This window comes from Perognathus longimembris, chromosome 7, assembly GCF_023159225.1.
Source record: "Perognathus longimembris pacificus isolate PPM17 chromosome 7, ASM2315922v1, whole genome shotgun sequence".
NCBI classification, from domain to species: Eukaryota; Metazoa; Chordata; class Mammalia; order Rodentia; family Heteromyidae; genus Perognathus; species Perognathus longimembris.
The window spans coordinates 34,454,515-34,467,695 of record NC_063167.1 but is presented as its reverse complement, the minus strand read 5'-3'; the positions used below and the strand labels follow the sequence as shown (position 1 = coordinate 34,467,695).

The 13,181-nt window shown below is 41.8% G+C and overlaps 1 protein-coding gene across 1 annotated transcript in view; it reads left to right on the top strand.

Annotated features, from left to right (window-relative positions):
* Positions 1-13,181, top strand: part of Rab3b (RAB3B, member RAS oncogene family) — a 58,993-nt gene that overhangs the window by 31,685 nt on the left and 14,127 nt on the right. The window contains exon 3 of the mRNA XM_048349914.1: positions 9,616-9,734. Coding sequence (XP_048205871.1) covers positions 9,616-9,734 — 119 coding nt within the window. The remainder of the gene's footprint in view (positions 1-9,615; positions 9,735-13,181) is intronic.

The following is a 13,181-nucleotide window of genomic DNA, read 5'->3' as shown; positions in this document are numbered from 1 at the left end:
AGATCTGAGGATTGTGGTTTATAGCCAGCCCTGGCAGAAAAGTCCCCATGAAACTCTTACCTCCAATTAACACAATTAACTGTAGCTCAAGTGGAAGAAGGCACAAAGAGGCTCAGGGATGGCACCCAGGCCCCGAGTTCAAGCCCACAACTGACAAAACAAACAAACAAAAGCCCAACCAGTATCTGTAATTATGATATTTGAAATTCTATAATGCCAAACCATAAAAAGGGAAGAGAGAGAAGTTACTTGGGTAGGGAGGAGGGAAAAAGAGAAACTCAAGGAAAACTTCAGAGAAGACCTGTGAATAATGTGACTATCAAAGGAAAGGGACAGTACAGGTAAAAATGGGTAATGACAGTGGTAAATGGTATGCAACTATGAAAAGGTCCCCAGGGATGTAAATGAGCAGCATGCTTTGGAGATCACAGATAATTAGGCCAAATAAACTCATTAGTTTGGTGAAGAAATGAAACAGAAAGAAATGGAAGGGGTTAGGCACTAGTGGCTCATCATGGTTTGACGCCAGCCTGATTCAAAGCCAACTCAAGCAGGCAAGTCCATGAGATTCTTATCTCCAATTAATCACAGAAAAAGCCGGAAATGGCCCCATGGCTCAAGTGGTAGAGAGCTAGTCTTGAGCAAAAGGAGCTTAGGGACTGTACCCAAGCCTGGAGTTAAAGTCCCAGGTCGGGGTGGGGTGGGAGGTGGAGGGGGAGTGGAAAGGAAGCTTGAGCTAGCTAGTGAAGGGTGTGTAATGACTGAGAATTTATGTGTTTTGGAAAGACAGGGAAAGTATTAGACGCCAAGAGATGATAAGATTTAAATTTTAGAAAGATCCATCTGACAATCAGTATTCTGTTAGAACACCCAATTGATCCATCCTTTCAGTAAGTATTGGTTAGACGCTTCCAGCCTTCTGTGCCAGGTGCTGTGCCAGACACTGGAGATGTAATAGTAAGCAAAACCAGACATCCTGTTCTTGTGGCACTTGCAGTTTGGCAGGGTAGACAGACCCTAATCAAATAATTATACAAATAAACAGAAAATTACAGTGAGGATGAGTGCTACAAAGAAGAACTACACAGTACCAGGAAAGCATATAATTGGAGTATTTGACTTTGTCAGAGTGGTCAGGAAGCTGATCTCTGAGTATCATCTCAGGAAAAAGCACAGGAAGGCTTTATGAGAAAGAGCCTTTCCTGCTTTATAACACACATTCAATACAGATATATATGGTGCAGACACTGTAGATTTTGAGCAAATATTGTGCTATATCTGTTTATCTATCTTGGCATCAAATCAGTACCCAGGGAAAAGTTGAAAGAAAAGCAGAAGGTAAAACCCTTTAGGTCCTTTAGATATTTGAGGACAGCAGTACTATTTCCCCAGAGCTAAATGTCTTCCTTTTGTGGGTTTCAGGTTCCCTTCACTGTCCTGGTCATTCTGCTAATAGTCAAGGTCCTTATGACTGGTGATTGAAAACATCAGCCATGTATCCTTGTGAAAAGAGAGCTGGCCTCGTGGAGATAAGACTTGATTTATATTTGAGCTCTTTTTCACCAGTCCTGTCTTTTATGCCTTCAAGCCCCATCGCTCCTTTTGTGGAATGGAGATACCATTCTTCTCTTACGTGGTTTCTTTAGGAATTAACTGAGAAAATAGAGGAAAAGAAAGGTAAATGAAGAGTTAAACAAATACAGGATTTAAATATTTAGAAGGCCTTCATGTGAATGTAGTGTTGGAATTATTCTCTGTGTCTCCAGAGAACAGAGTTGAATCAATGGATAGAAAATACCTCAAGTAAGACATTAAGGCATGGTTCAAGAGGTAGACTGCCTGGCCAATAAGCTACAGGCCCTGAATTTAAACCCCAGTATGGGGATATATTATATTATAATATATATAATGTGCTATAATATATAATGTGTGTATGTATATATACACACACATATCATATATCATAGTATATATAACATAATATATAATGTGTGTATGTATACACACACACTATATATATATCAAATACATATCAGCTCAACAGAAGGAAGACATGTTTTAATAATCAGAACTGTCTGTGAGTGGAGTAGCTACTTTGAGAGGTGGATGGTATCCAGCACTGGCACACTCAATGTAGATAGGCTGTAAAAGGGATTTCTATTCTGAATGGAAGTCATTATAGATTAAACAATTCTTGCTTTTGTGTGTGTGTGTGTTTCCAGGCTTGCTTGCCTTAAGTGAAATAATAGTGACAATATCAACAGGGCCTGGGCCCTGTTTCTGAGCTTCTTTTGCTCAAGGCTAATGTTCTACCACTTGAGCCATAGCCCCACTTTTGGCTTTTTTTTTCTTTTGAGTAGTAGTTTATTAGAGATATGGATTTCATGGACTTTCCCGCTGGGGCTAGATTCAAAACGGGATCCTTAAATCTCAGCCAGAGTAGCTAGGATTACAAGCATGAGCCACCAGCTCCCATCTCTTGCTTTTCCTTTTTAACTTAAGAATTCAACAGGGCTGGGGATATGGCCGAGTGGCAAGAGTGCCTGCCTCATATACATGAGGCCCTGGGTTCGATTCCCCAGCACCACATATACAGAAAATGGCCAGAAGTGGCGCTGTGGCTCAAGTGGCAGAGTGCTAGCCTTGAGCAAAAAGAAGCCAGGGACAGTGCTCAGGCCCTGAGTCCAAGCCCCAGGACTGGCCAAAAAAAAAAAAGAATTCAACAACCTGATGGTCAAGACAAGGGAAAAATTGGTGGGGGTGGGGTGGGTGGGAGCACATGTAGCAGAGAGAATGGCATGAAGAGAAATATGAAGCACAAATGAGAATGATATGTATGATCATAAGGAAGTTCCACAAAGATATGAAGGGTCTATGTTGGGCAAATATTAGCTGAGTGCCTATGTGCCAGGCACATGTGATTTCATCTAAACTTTGCAGGTGATTCTAGTCTATGTTCTGGTGGATGGGAGATTGTAGATCTCTGACATTCTTAATCATGTTCTGAATACCTTCTGAATGGGGAAGCTGCAGAATGGGCCAGATCCTGCCCTAATGAGTTGAGGATAATCAAGAATAAGCACTATTGGGTTGGGAAGATGGCCTAGTGATAGAGTGCTTGCTTCGTATACATGAAGCCCTGGGTTTGATTCCTCAGCACCACATATATAGAAAAAGCCAGAAGTGGCACTGTGGCTCAAGTGGTAGAGTGCTAGCCTTGAGCAGAAAGAAGCCAGGGACAGTTCCCAGGCCCTGAGTTCAGGCCCCAGGACTGGCAGAAAAAAAAAAAAAAAAGCACTGTGAATCAGGTATGATGGCTCACACCCATAGTCCCAGCTAATTGGGAGGCTGAGGCAGAAAGATTATTTGAGTATGAAAGTTGGAAGTCATTTTGTTCAATAATACTGTCTCAACAAAAAACTTTGCCTTTTTTATAACTCATGACTTTAGTAATTTACCTCAATTATAGAATGGGGACTCAAATCTGACCTGCTTTATGATGATGTAATAAGAGACATTAAGTGTCATGAAAAGAGCACAGGCTTTTGAATCCAGCTTACCCAAGGTTGCTTTTCAGTTTGTCACAAACTGGCTGTAAGTTCTCATCTATAAATAGATATAGCAATACTGAAAAGAACATGCCTGTTTTGAAATTTTAAAATATGGGAAATGCGATTACAATGTGCCTGGCAATAGCAATGCTCATGTAGTACTTTTATTTTGTTGACAATAGCTCCTGTCCTGCTTGCCCACATGTTTGTCTGCCATACTCATAGGGCTGCTGAAGGACAGAGCAGCTTGCTCACTCTGATGGCCATTCTCCAACATAATGCTTTGCCCATAGGAAGAGCTCAATGAATGCGCATAGAAGTGACTTAATTGTTCTTGATGACATGATCTTCTTCCTCAAGTAGCCAGTGAGTCATTCCTCCTTCCTGTCTCCTCTTTGGTTCTATTTCTGACTCTCATCAGTGGAAGAGAAATCAATGTTCATCAGTGTGATTTTTAAAAATAAAAGATAGAGAGGGAATTGTAAAAGTAATTATCTGGACTGCTTTCCATTCAGCATTGAGAGTTGGGTAGCTGTTTCCAGGCTTGCTTGGCTTAAGTGAAATAATAGTGACAATATCAACAGTAATGGCTGTAGCTATGATGAGCTTTATTGAGCACCACCTACCATGTGCCCACTTCTCTGCTAAGCATTCAGTTTTAGGGCTTGGACTCAGGGCCTGAGCACTGTCCCTTCTTTTTGCTCAAAGGCTAGCACTTTAGCTCTTAAGCCACAGCACCACTTCTGGCTTTTTTTTGGCCAGTCCTGGGCCTTGGACTCAGGGCCTGAGCACTGTCCCTAGCTTCTTCCCGCTCAAGGCTAGCACTCTGCCACCTGAGCCACAGCGCCCCTTCTGGCCGTTTTCCATATATGTGGTGCTGGGGAATCGAACCGAGAGCTTCATGTATAGGAGGCAAGCACTCTTGCCACTAGGCCATATTCCCAGCCCTCTGGCTTTTTCTATATATGTGGTGCTGGGGAATCAAACCCAGGGCTTCATGTATGTGAGGCAAGCATTCTACCGGCTAGGCCTATATTCCCAGCCCTATACATTTTTTTTAAAAAAAAATGTGCCAATCCTAGGGCTTAAACGGGGTCTGGGTGCTGTCTTTGAGTTTTTTGTTTTTTGTTTTTTTTTGCTCAAGGCTAGCTCTCTGCCACTATAGCCTCAGCTCTACTTCTGGCATTGTGCTGTTAGTTGGAGATAAGAGTCTCATGGTCTTTCCTGTCATGGTTGGCCTCAAACCACAATCTTTAGATGTCAGCCTCGTGAGTAGCTGGTATTACAAGCATGAGCCACAGGCACGCAGCTATACATTATCTTTTATCCTTCAATGATACCACTACTACTTGGTATTGTGTTGGTATTGTTATCAGCATTTTTCAGAGAAGGAAAGTAAGGCTTAATAACTTTTAAAAATTAAATTTAGGGCTGGGAATATGGCCTAGTGGCAAGAGTGCTTATCTCTTATACATGAAGCCTAGAAAATGGCCAGAAGTGGTGCTGTGGCTCAAGTGGCAGAGTGCTAGCCTTGAGCAAAAAGAAGCCAGGAACAGTGCTCAGGCCGAGTTCAAGCCCCAGGACTGGCAAAAAAATGTAATAATTTATAAAAACCTCTAATTTCCATTTCCTAGAGCTCATTTCATTAAATATTATTTTATGTGATCAGAGGCACATAGGCTTTGCTACTTTGTGTTCCTCACCTAAGAGTATCCTCCTTTGGCCTCACTGTGGCAATCATTATGCTATCTATGAGAAAGTAGGTTTTGCAATACAGAGGACTGAACTCAGAGCCATAATCATGCTTGGTAAAAGCAGGTGCTTTACCACTTTCCCATGCTTCTAGCCCCTTCTTCATTTCCTCCCTCTCCCCTCCCTTCCTCTCAGGTCCTCTCCTCTCCTTCTTGCCAGTACTCTGGCTCAAATTCAGGACCTTGCCCTCAGTCAGCTTACTTGCTCATAGTTGGTGTTCTACCACTTAAACTGTATCTCTACCCAGCTTTTAAATACATTTTAGAAATGGACTCTCTTGGGACATTTTTGCCTGGCTTTGAACCACAATCTTCTGATCTCAGCATCCCGAGTAGCTAGTATTACAGGCATGAGCCACTGGGGCCTAGCTGCAATGGTTATTTTCAAGGTAAAGTCTTTCTTTTTGCCCAGCTAACCCAGGCTTCAGTCTTCCTACTTCTGATTTCCTATATCTCCAGGATGACAGCTATGCCCAACCATTGTGCTATCTTTATCACCGGGATAATAGGTGTGCATCACCACACCCAGTCACTGGTTGAGATGGAGTTTCCAGAGTGTCTTTTTGTGTAGGCTGGTCTCAAACTGTGATACCCATTTTCTTTCTCTCCAGAAGCTAGGATTGATTCTAGGCTTGAGACATCATGTCCAGCCAAAAGTAGAAGTTTTAATAGCCAACACATGACTCATGAACCCTCTGTCCCTCTGCTAACCACTTTGCCTATCTGTATCCTGGAGTAAGGAAGACACAAAGCCAAGCACCCTACCAACCCTTAATGGCTGTGTAGCAATAATGAAAAAGAAAAGCTTGTTATTCAAGTTGCTGAGATTTGGGAATTGCTTGTTACAGAAGAGTCTGCTACTTTGACAGCTTCCCTATACCACTGTATTTCTGCCTTACTTGAACTTATGTGACATATTTTCTCTGGCTTTCCACCATTTTCTACCACTTCTCTGGTTCTGATGACATACTGTTTCATATTGCTCATTTCCAGTTCAGTGGTATGTCTTAGTCACCTCTGCAATGCTACTACCTGACAAACAGGTTGGCACTTTGCTGCTTTTATATCACACAAAGCATGGTTCTTGGCTAAGACAGCATATTATGAGTGTAAGCATCAGATAGATATGATTTTAACCTCAGTTTTTAACACTTATTGGGCAATCTCTCTGAACTTCAATTTCTTCATCTGTCAAACAAGAAAAGCAACATATGCTCTATAGGGTTTTTCTAAAGCTTCTGGAGAAAGGATGGAATGTATGTACAAATAATAGCACTTTGTAATTGTTACTTTTCTCATTATTAAAAACAATCACTATAGACTCTATTCAGTAAGTGCATATGGAAAAATTAGTCTTTCATTGATTGAGCTATAATCAGTCTTCCATTGATTGAAGAACCAAGAAGTTCTAGATTCAAGGCTCCACTTTAAAAAGCAAACTTTATTTTACAGAAAATTTGTACAGGGCTTTGAACCTTAGGTCCTTAGGCATGCTGAGCATATGTTCTACCACTGTTTAAATAAACTTATTTATTTATTTTCCAGTACTGGGGTTTGAACTCAGGGCCTAGACACTGTCCCTGTGCTTTTTTGCTCAAGACTAGTGCTTTACCACTTGAGCCATAGCCCTACTTCTGGCCTTTTGGTCTCATGGACTTTCCTGACTGGGCTGGCTTTGAATCACAATCTTCATCCAGAGTAGCTAGGATTTTAGGCATGAGCCTATGGTAGCTGACTAATTTTGTTATTTCATAAAATGTAAATGAGATAATGCTTGAGGAAATGCTCTCTATGTATTCAAGAATCACATATTCTAACTAGGCAATGGTAGCTCATGTCTGTAATCCTAGCTACTTAGGAGCTGAGATCTGAGGACCGTAGTTCAAAGCCAGCCTTGACAGGCAAATGCATGAGACTGTTATCTTCCATTAACCGCCAAAGAGCCAAATGTGGAGCTGTGGCTCGAGTGGTAAAGCACTAGATTTGAGCTAAAAGGCTAAGGGACAGTGCTCAAGTCCTGAGTTCAAGCTCCAGTACTAGGACAGAAGAAGAAGAAGGAGAAGGAGAAAGAAGCAGCAGCATCAGCAGCAGCAATAGCAACAGCAGCATCATTGATTCTAAAACTCATGACACAGAGATTGGATGATCCTGCACATGACATTGTAAAGCATCACAGTGTTCTTCAATAATGTTTAGCTTGTCTTTGGTCTTATCTTTGCTTGCTTACATCTTGGCCTTTCCAGCAAGGTTATGAACTGCTTAAGATCATGATTGTTTCAGGAAGATGAAAATGTTTTATTTTTCTTTTTTTTTTTTTTTTTTTGGCCAGTCCTAGGCCGTGAACTCAGGGCCTGAACGCTGTCCCTGGCTTCTTTTTTGCTCAAGGCTAGCACTCTGCCACTTGAGCCACAGCGCCACTTCTGGCCATTTTCTGTATATGTGGTGCTGAGGAATCGAACCCAGGGCCTCATGTATACGAGGCAAGCACTCTTGCCACTAGGCCATATTCCCAGCCCAAAAGTCCGAGACCAGATGGTTTGCAGCTGGTTTCTTTTTTTTTTTTTTTTTTTTTTGGCCAGTCCTGGGCCTTGGACTCAGGGCCTGAGCACTGTCCCTGGCTTCTTCCCGCTCAAGGCTAGCACTCTGCCACTTGAGCCACAGCGCCGCTTCTGGCCGTTTTCTGTATATGTGGTGCTGGGGAATCGAACCTAAGGCCTCGTGTATCTGAGGCAGGCACTCTTGCCACTAGGCTGTATCCCCAGCTTATTTTTCTTTATATAAGAATAATACATGCTCATTGCAAAGAAAGTAAAAATGTATGAAGAAAAGTTAAACTTCCAGTAATTTTTGTCCTTCTTTCAAACAGTACTAATCTTTTGTTTTTCAGTGCTTTTCTTCTTAGGTATATATTTTTTCAATACTGATATTATATCACACATATAAGCACTGTCACATGTCATAAATATTCTTACTTATATTAACTCATATACAAAAGTCTTTCTTTTAACCATTCTTTTTTTTGTTGAATATATAAATTAATGATACGTTCTCACTGTCTAAATCAAGCTATGAAACACTTTTGTTCATAAATATTTGATTCTTTTTTTGTGCTGGTCCTAGGACATGTGGACTCAGTGCTTCATACTCTCTGTCAGCTGTTTTTGTTTGCAGCTGGTGTGCTACTCCTTGAACCATACCTCCAGTTTAGCTCCTTTCCTGGTCAGAGGTACAAGTTTTACAGACTCTTCTGTCCAGGCAGGTTTTGAACCTCAATCCTCAGATCTCAGCCTCCCAAGTAGGTAGAATTACAGGTATGAGCCACAAGCACCCAGCTTATTATTTTATAGCAAAAAAAAATATTTAGGAGGAATATTTCTGGGCTCAGTGGTCCAAACACTTTTAATGCTCTTGAGACTTCCAAACTGATTTACAGAATGATGGAACCAAGTCCCACTCCAATAAACAAGATGTGAGGTTGAACATCTCACTGAATTCTCATTTACAATGGGATTTATTTTTAAAATAATGCTAACTTTTTTTTTGTTTTAATGTGGTACTGGGAGTTCATCTCAGGGCTTTACACCTGCTATCCACACACTGTGTGTGTGTGTGTGTGTGTGTGTATTTTTTTTTGTAATTCCAGCTCCTGGGTGTGAACTCAGGGCCTGGGTACTCTCCTTGAGCTTCTTTTGCTGAAGGCAAAGGTAGTTCTGTGGAGATAAGAGTTTCACAGACTTTCTTTCCTAGGCTGGCTTTGAACCATGATCTTCAAATCTCAGCTTCCTGAGTAGCTAGGATTACAGTGTGAGCCACACATTATACCTTTTGGGCTCCCCCCCCCCCACCTTCCCTTGCAAGCCTGGGCTAGCCTGGTCATGCTCCACTTGGTTACACTTCACATAATAACTAGGTTGACAGGCACATGCTACTGCATCTCACTGTCGACTAAGATAGGGGACTTACATTTTTGTCTGGGCTGTCCTAGGATCTCAGCCTCCCAATCTCTACTTCTTGAGCAGCTAGGATTACAGGTATGTGCCTCTAGCACTGGTTAAGGCTCTTGCTTTTTAGTATAATAATCTTCCATTTATAGTTCTTCTATGAATTGTTCATGCCTCTTGCCCATTTTCCCACTGGGATTTTAATTTTCTTAGTAATTTCTATGAGAATTAAAAACATTTTATTCTAATCATAGCACATTACAATATAAATAATAAATACACCCCAAATGTGCCATGGATATTTACTTAATTGTTATAAGGACCTTTTGAGAAGCAAACCAGAGGTTGACTCTTCCTTTTTATTCCACCCAGGACACAGCTGGGCAGGAACGGTACCGGACTATCACCACAGCCTATTACCGGGGGGCCATGGGCTTCATTCTGATGTATGACATCACCAACGAGGAGTCCTTTAATGCTGTCCAGGACTGGTATGAAACACATTCATTCAGTTGTTCATGTGTAAAACTGTTCATGAAAACCTATTATGTCCTAGGTCATAGTGTTATGTGTTAGGGAACCCAGATGAATCAGATATGGCTCTTGATATAGCAAGGAATTTTCAGATTAGAAGTCATATCAGCAAGCAGATGGTGGAAATATCATCTAACAGGCACAGCCTTGAAGAGAGATATTAAGATTATGAGTACAAAGGGGAAAGCTCTGATCTAGTGTAGAGAATCGAGGTAGGTAACCTGAGGTTGATGGCATATGTGCTGCATTTTGTGAAACAAACAGGAAATAGCTTGAGGGATAAAGGGATAAAAATCTTCCAGAAAAACACATATGTGCAAAAATATGAGAAGGTAGATAGGTTATGGAGGGTTTTGTGTGTTGGGGTAAAATGTTGGATTTTATCCCATAGGTTAATGATAGTATTTGAATTGGGAATCGACTAGATTTTATGTTTTAGAAATATTACACCTCTCTGGAAGTGATTTGCTCTTTGTTTCCACACTGCTCATTCTCTGTTGGCTGTGACCCCTTTCCTTTTCTCCTTTAGTGACTGTTCATTCTTCTGCAGAGACACAGTGACTTTAACACCTGGTGATGATTTCTCTAAGAATAACCTGAGCTTGTTGCTAATTTGAAAACTGCATGAAGATTGAGTAGGAGGAAGCTGAAAAGAAGTAGCATGGAGAGATAGGGAGAGTTGGCTGTAGTTTCTTGCCTTGTGCCTGAAGATTCAGTGTCCATTCCTCTCAAGCTTGACCTTTGAGTTCTGCCTCTGTCATTTGGTCTCAGCCTAACTGTCACCTGCCATCCAAACTCAAGTGCTCAGAATAGGCCTGACTGACTCTTTATGAGCCTATAGCAAAAGATGATTGAATGAATTCCATCCTTTAAGAAAATGACTTCTGGGCTGGGAATATGGCGTAGTGGTAGAGTGCTTGCCTCGTATACGTGAAGCCCTGGGTTTGATTCCTTAGCACAACATATATAGAAAAAGCCAGGGGTGATGCTGTGGCTCAAGTGGTAGAGTGCTAGCCTTGAGCAAAAAGAAGCCAGGGACAGTGCTTAGGCCCTGAGTGTAAGGTGTAAGGCCCAGGGCTGGCAAAAAAAGAAAAGAAAATGACTTCTAAGCTGAGGGCCAGTGGCTCATGCCTGTAATCCCGGCTACTCAATGTGAGAACAAATGAAAGGTATAGGGGAACCCCTTTTTGAGTCCCTAAAAATGGCAGGCTTAGGCAGAATAGTGGGCCTGGGGAAGGGCAAACTTTGGCTGGATAACAGGAACATGTTCTGGTAAATGTCGCCCAAGCCCTTATGGAAAACCGAACAATAGGAGAATGTAGAATGTGGTTTTTCTGCTAACCTGCTACCTCTGCTTCTGTAACTATGTGTTAGCTTGAATGGGAAATAGCAGCTTCAATGTAATGACCTTTGCTTTGTGACTAAAAGGAAAACTGCAACATTACTGGAGAGTAATTATACTGATCTGGGAAGCATGGTAAAAATGCTAAAAGTTGAGTTAATATTTTGTTAGCCTAACCACAAAATTCCGCTTTTGTAAACAGCTTGCTTAACTTGTTTTTAACTTGCTTTGACCACCTGTGTGTGGTACATGTGATTTTTGCCCTTAAAAACCCAACCCTACTGAAGCTCAATGCCGTCCTTCACCGTCACAATGGTAAGGGACAGATACTACACAGCTGAATACAGACTCATAGCCTGATTGACTGAGTGCTGGTGACTTTATTGTCGTGGATTCAAGTCCCACCAGGGTGGCCAGTATACTACATTCAAAAGACTGAGATCTGGGGCTGGGGATATAGCCTAGTGGCAAGAGTGCCTGCCTCGGATACACGAGGCCCTAGGTTCGATTCCCCAGCACCACATATACAGAAAACGGCCAGAAGCGGCGCTGTGGCTCAAGTGGCAGAGTGCTAGCCTTGAGCGGGAAGAAGCCAGGGACAGTGCTCAGGCCCTGAGTCCAAGGCCCAGGACTGGCCAAAAAAAAAAAAAAAAAAAAAGACTGAGATCTGAGGAAGACAATTTTAAGCCAGCCTGGGCAGGAAAGCTCAGGAAACTCGTATCTCCAATTAACTACTAAAAAGCTAGAAATGGAGCTTGGACTCAAGTGGTAGAATGATAGCCTAGAGCATAAAAGCCCAGAGAGAGCACCCAGGCCCTAAAAGTTCAAATCCCAGAACGGTTTTAGGAGCAAGGTCAGTAATAGATACAATTGCAGGCAGGATTCAGTTAGATATGCTGGTGTCAGGACCAGATTCAAGATCTGCTTCATATTAGCAATTCACTGAACCAATTCATTCATTCACTAAACATTTACCCATATCTATCTGTGCTATGCTGATGCTGTCATTCCAAAGACAATAGGTCTGCGTTTGCCCTCAAGGAAAGAGATGAATGTGTTCAAGTATAAAAGGTGCCATGATGCAGGTGTAGAAGACCCAAAGGGAAAATGATTGTTTACCCCTGATGGAGTAGTTGGCTTTCTCAACAAAAAGGTGCGCCTATATGTTAGGATTATATTTTATTCTCCCTCTTAAAATCATGCTTCTAGGGCTGGGAATATGGCCGAGTGGCAAGAGTGCTTGCTTCGTATTACATGAAGCCCTAGATTCGATTCCTCAGCACCATATATAGATAGATAGATAGATAGATAGATAGATAGATAGATAGATAGATAGATAGATAGATAGATAGATAGATATAGAAAATGGCCAGAAGTGGCGCTATGGCTCAAGTGGCAGAGTGCTAGCCTCGAGCAAAAGGAAGCCAGGGACAGTGCTCAGGCTCTGAGTTCAAGGCCCAGGACTGGCAAAAAAAAAAAATTGTGCTTCTGATTACAGAAGTATTATCTGCTACATAAAAATAAAATTGAGAAGCGGGCAGGGAATATGGCCTAATGGTAGAGTGCTTGCTTTGCATATATGAAACCCTGGGTTTGGTTCCTCAGCACACATATATAGAAAAAACCCAGAAGTGGTGCTGTGGTAGAGTGCTAGCCTTGAACAAAACAAGAAGCCAGGGACAGTGTTCAGGCCCTGAGTTCAAGCACCAGGACTGGCAAAAAAAAAAAAAATAAGAGAGAGAAGTAAAGGCATTTGGAAGGTATTTTAAAAATATTTTTGTTGTTATTATGAAGATGATATACAGAGTAGTTATAGTTACATGTCAGGTAAAGAGTACATTTTTTTTTGCCAGTCCTGGTGCTTGAACTCAGGACCTGAGCACTGTCCCTGGCTTCTTTTTGCTCAAGGCTAGCACTCTACCTCTTGAGCCCCAGTGCCCGCTTCCAGCTTTTTCTGTTTATGTGGTGCTGAGGGAATCGAACCCAGGGCTTCAGGTATGCTAGGCAAGCACTCTACCACTGAGCCACATTCCCAGTCCTGGGAGGTTTTTGTTTTTTGTTT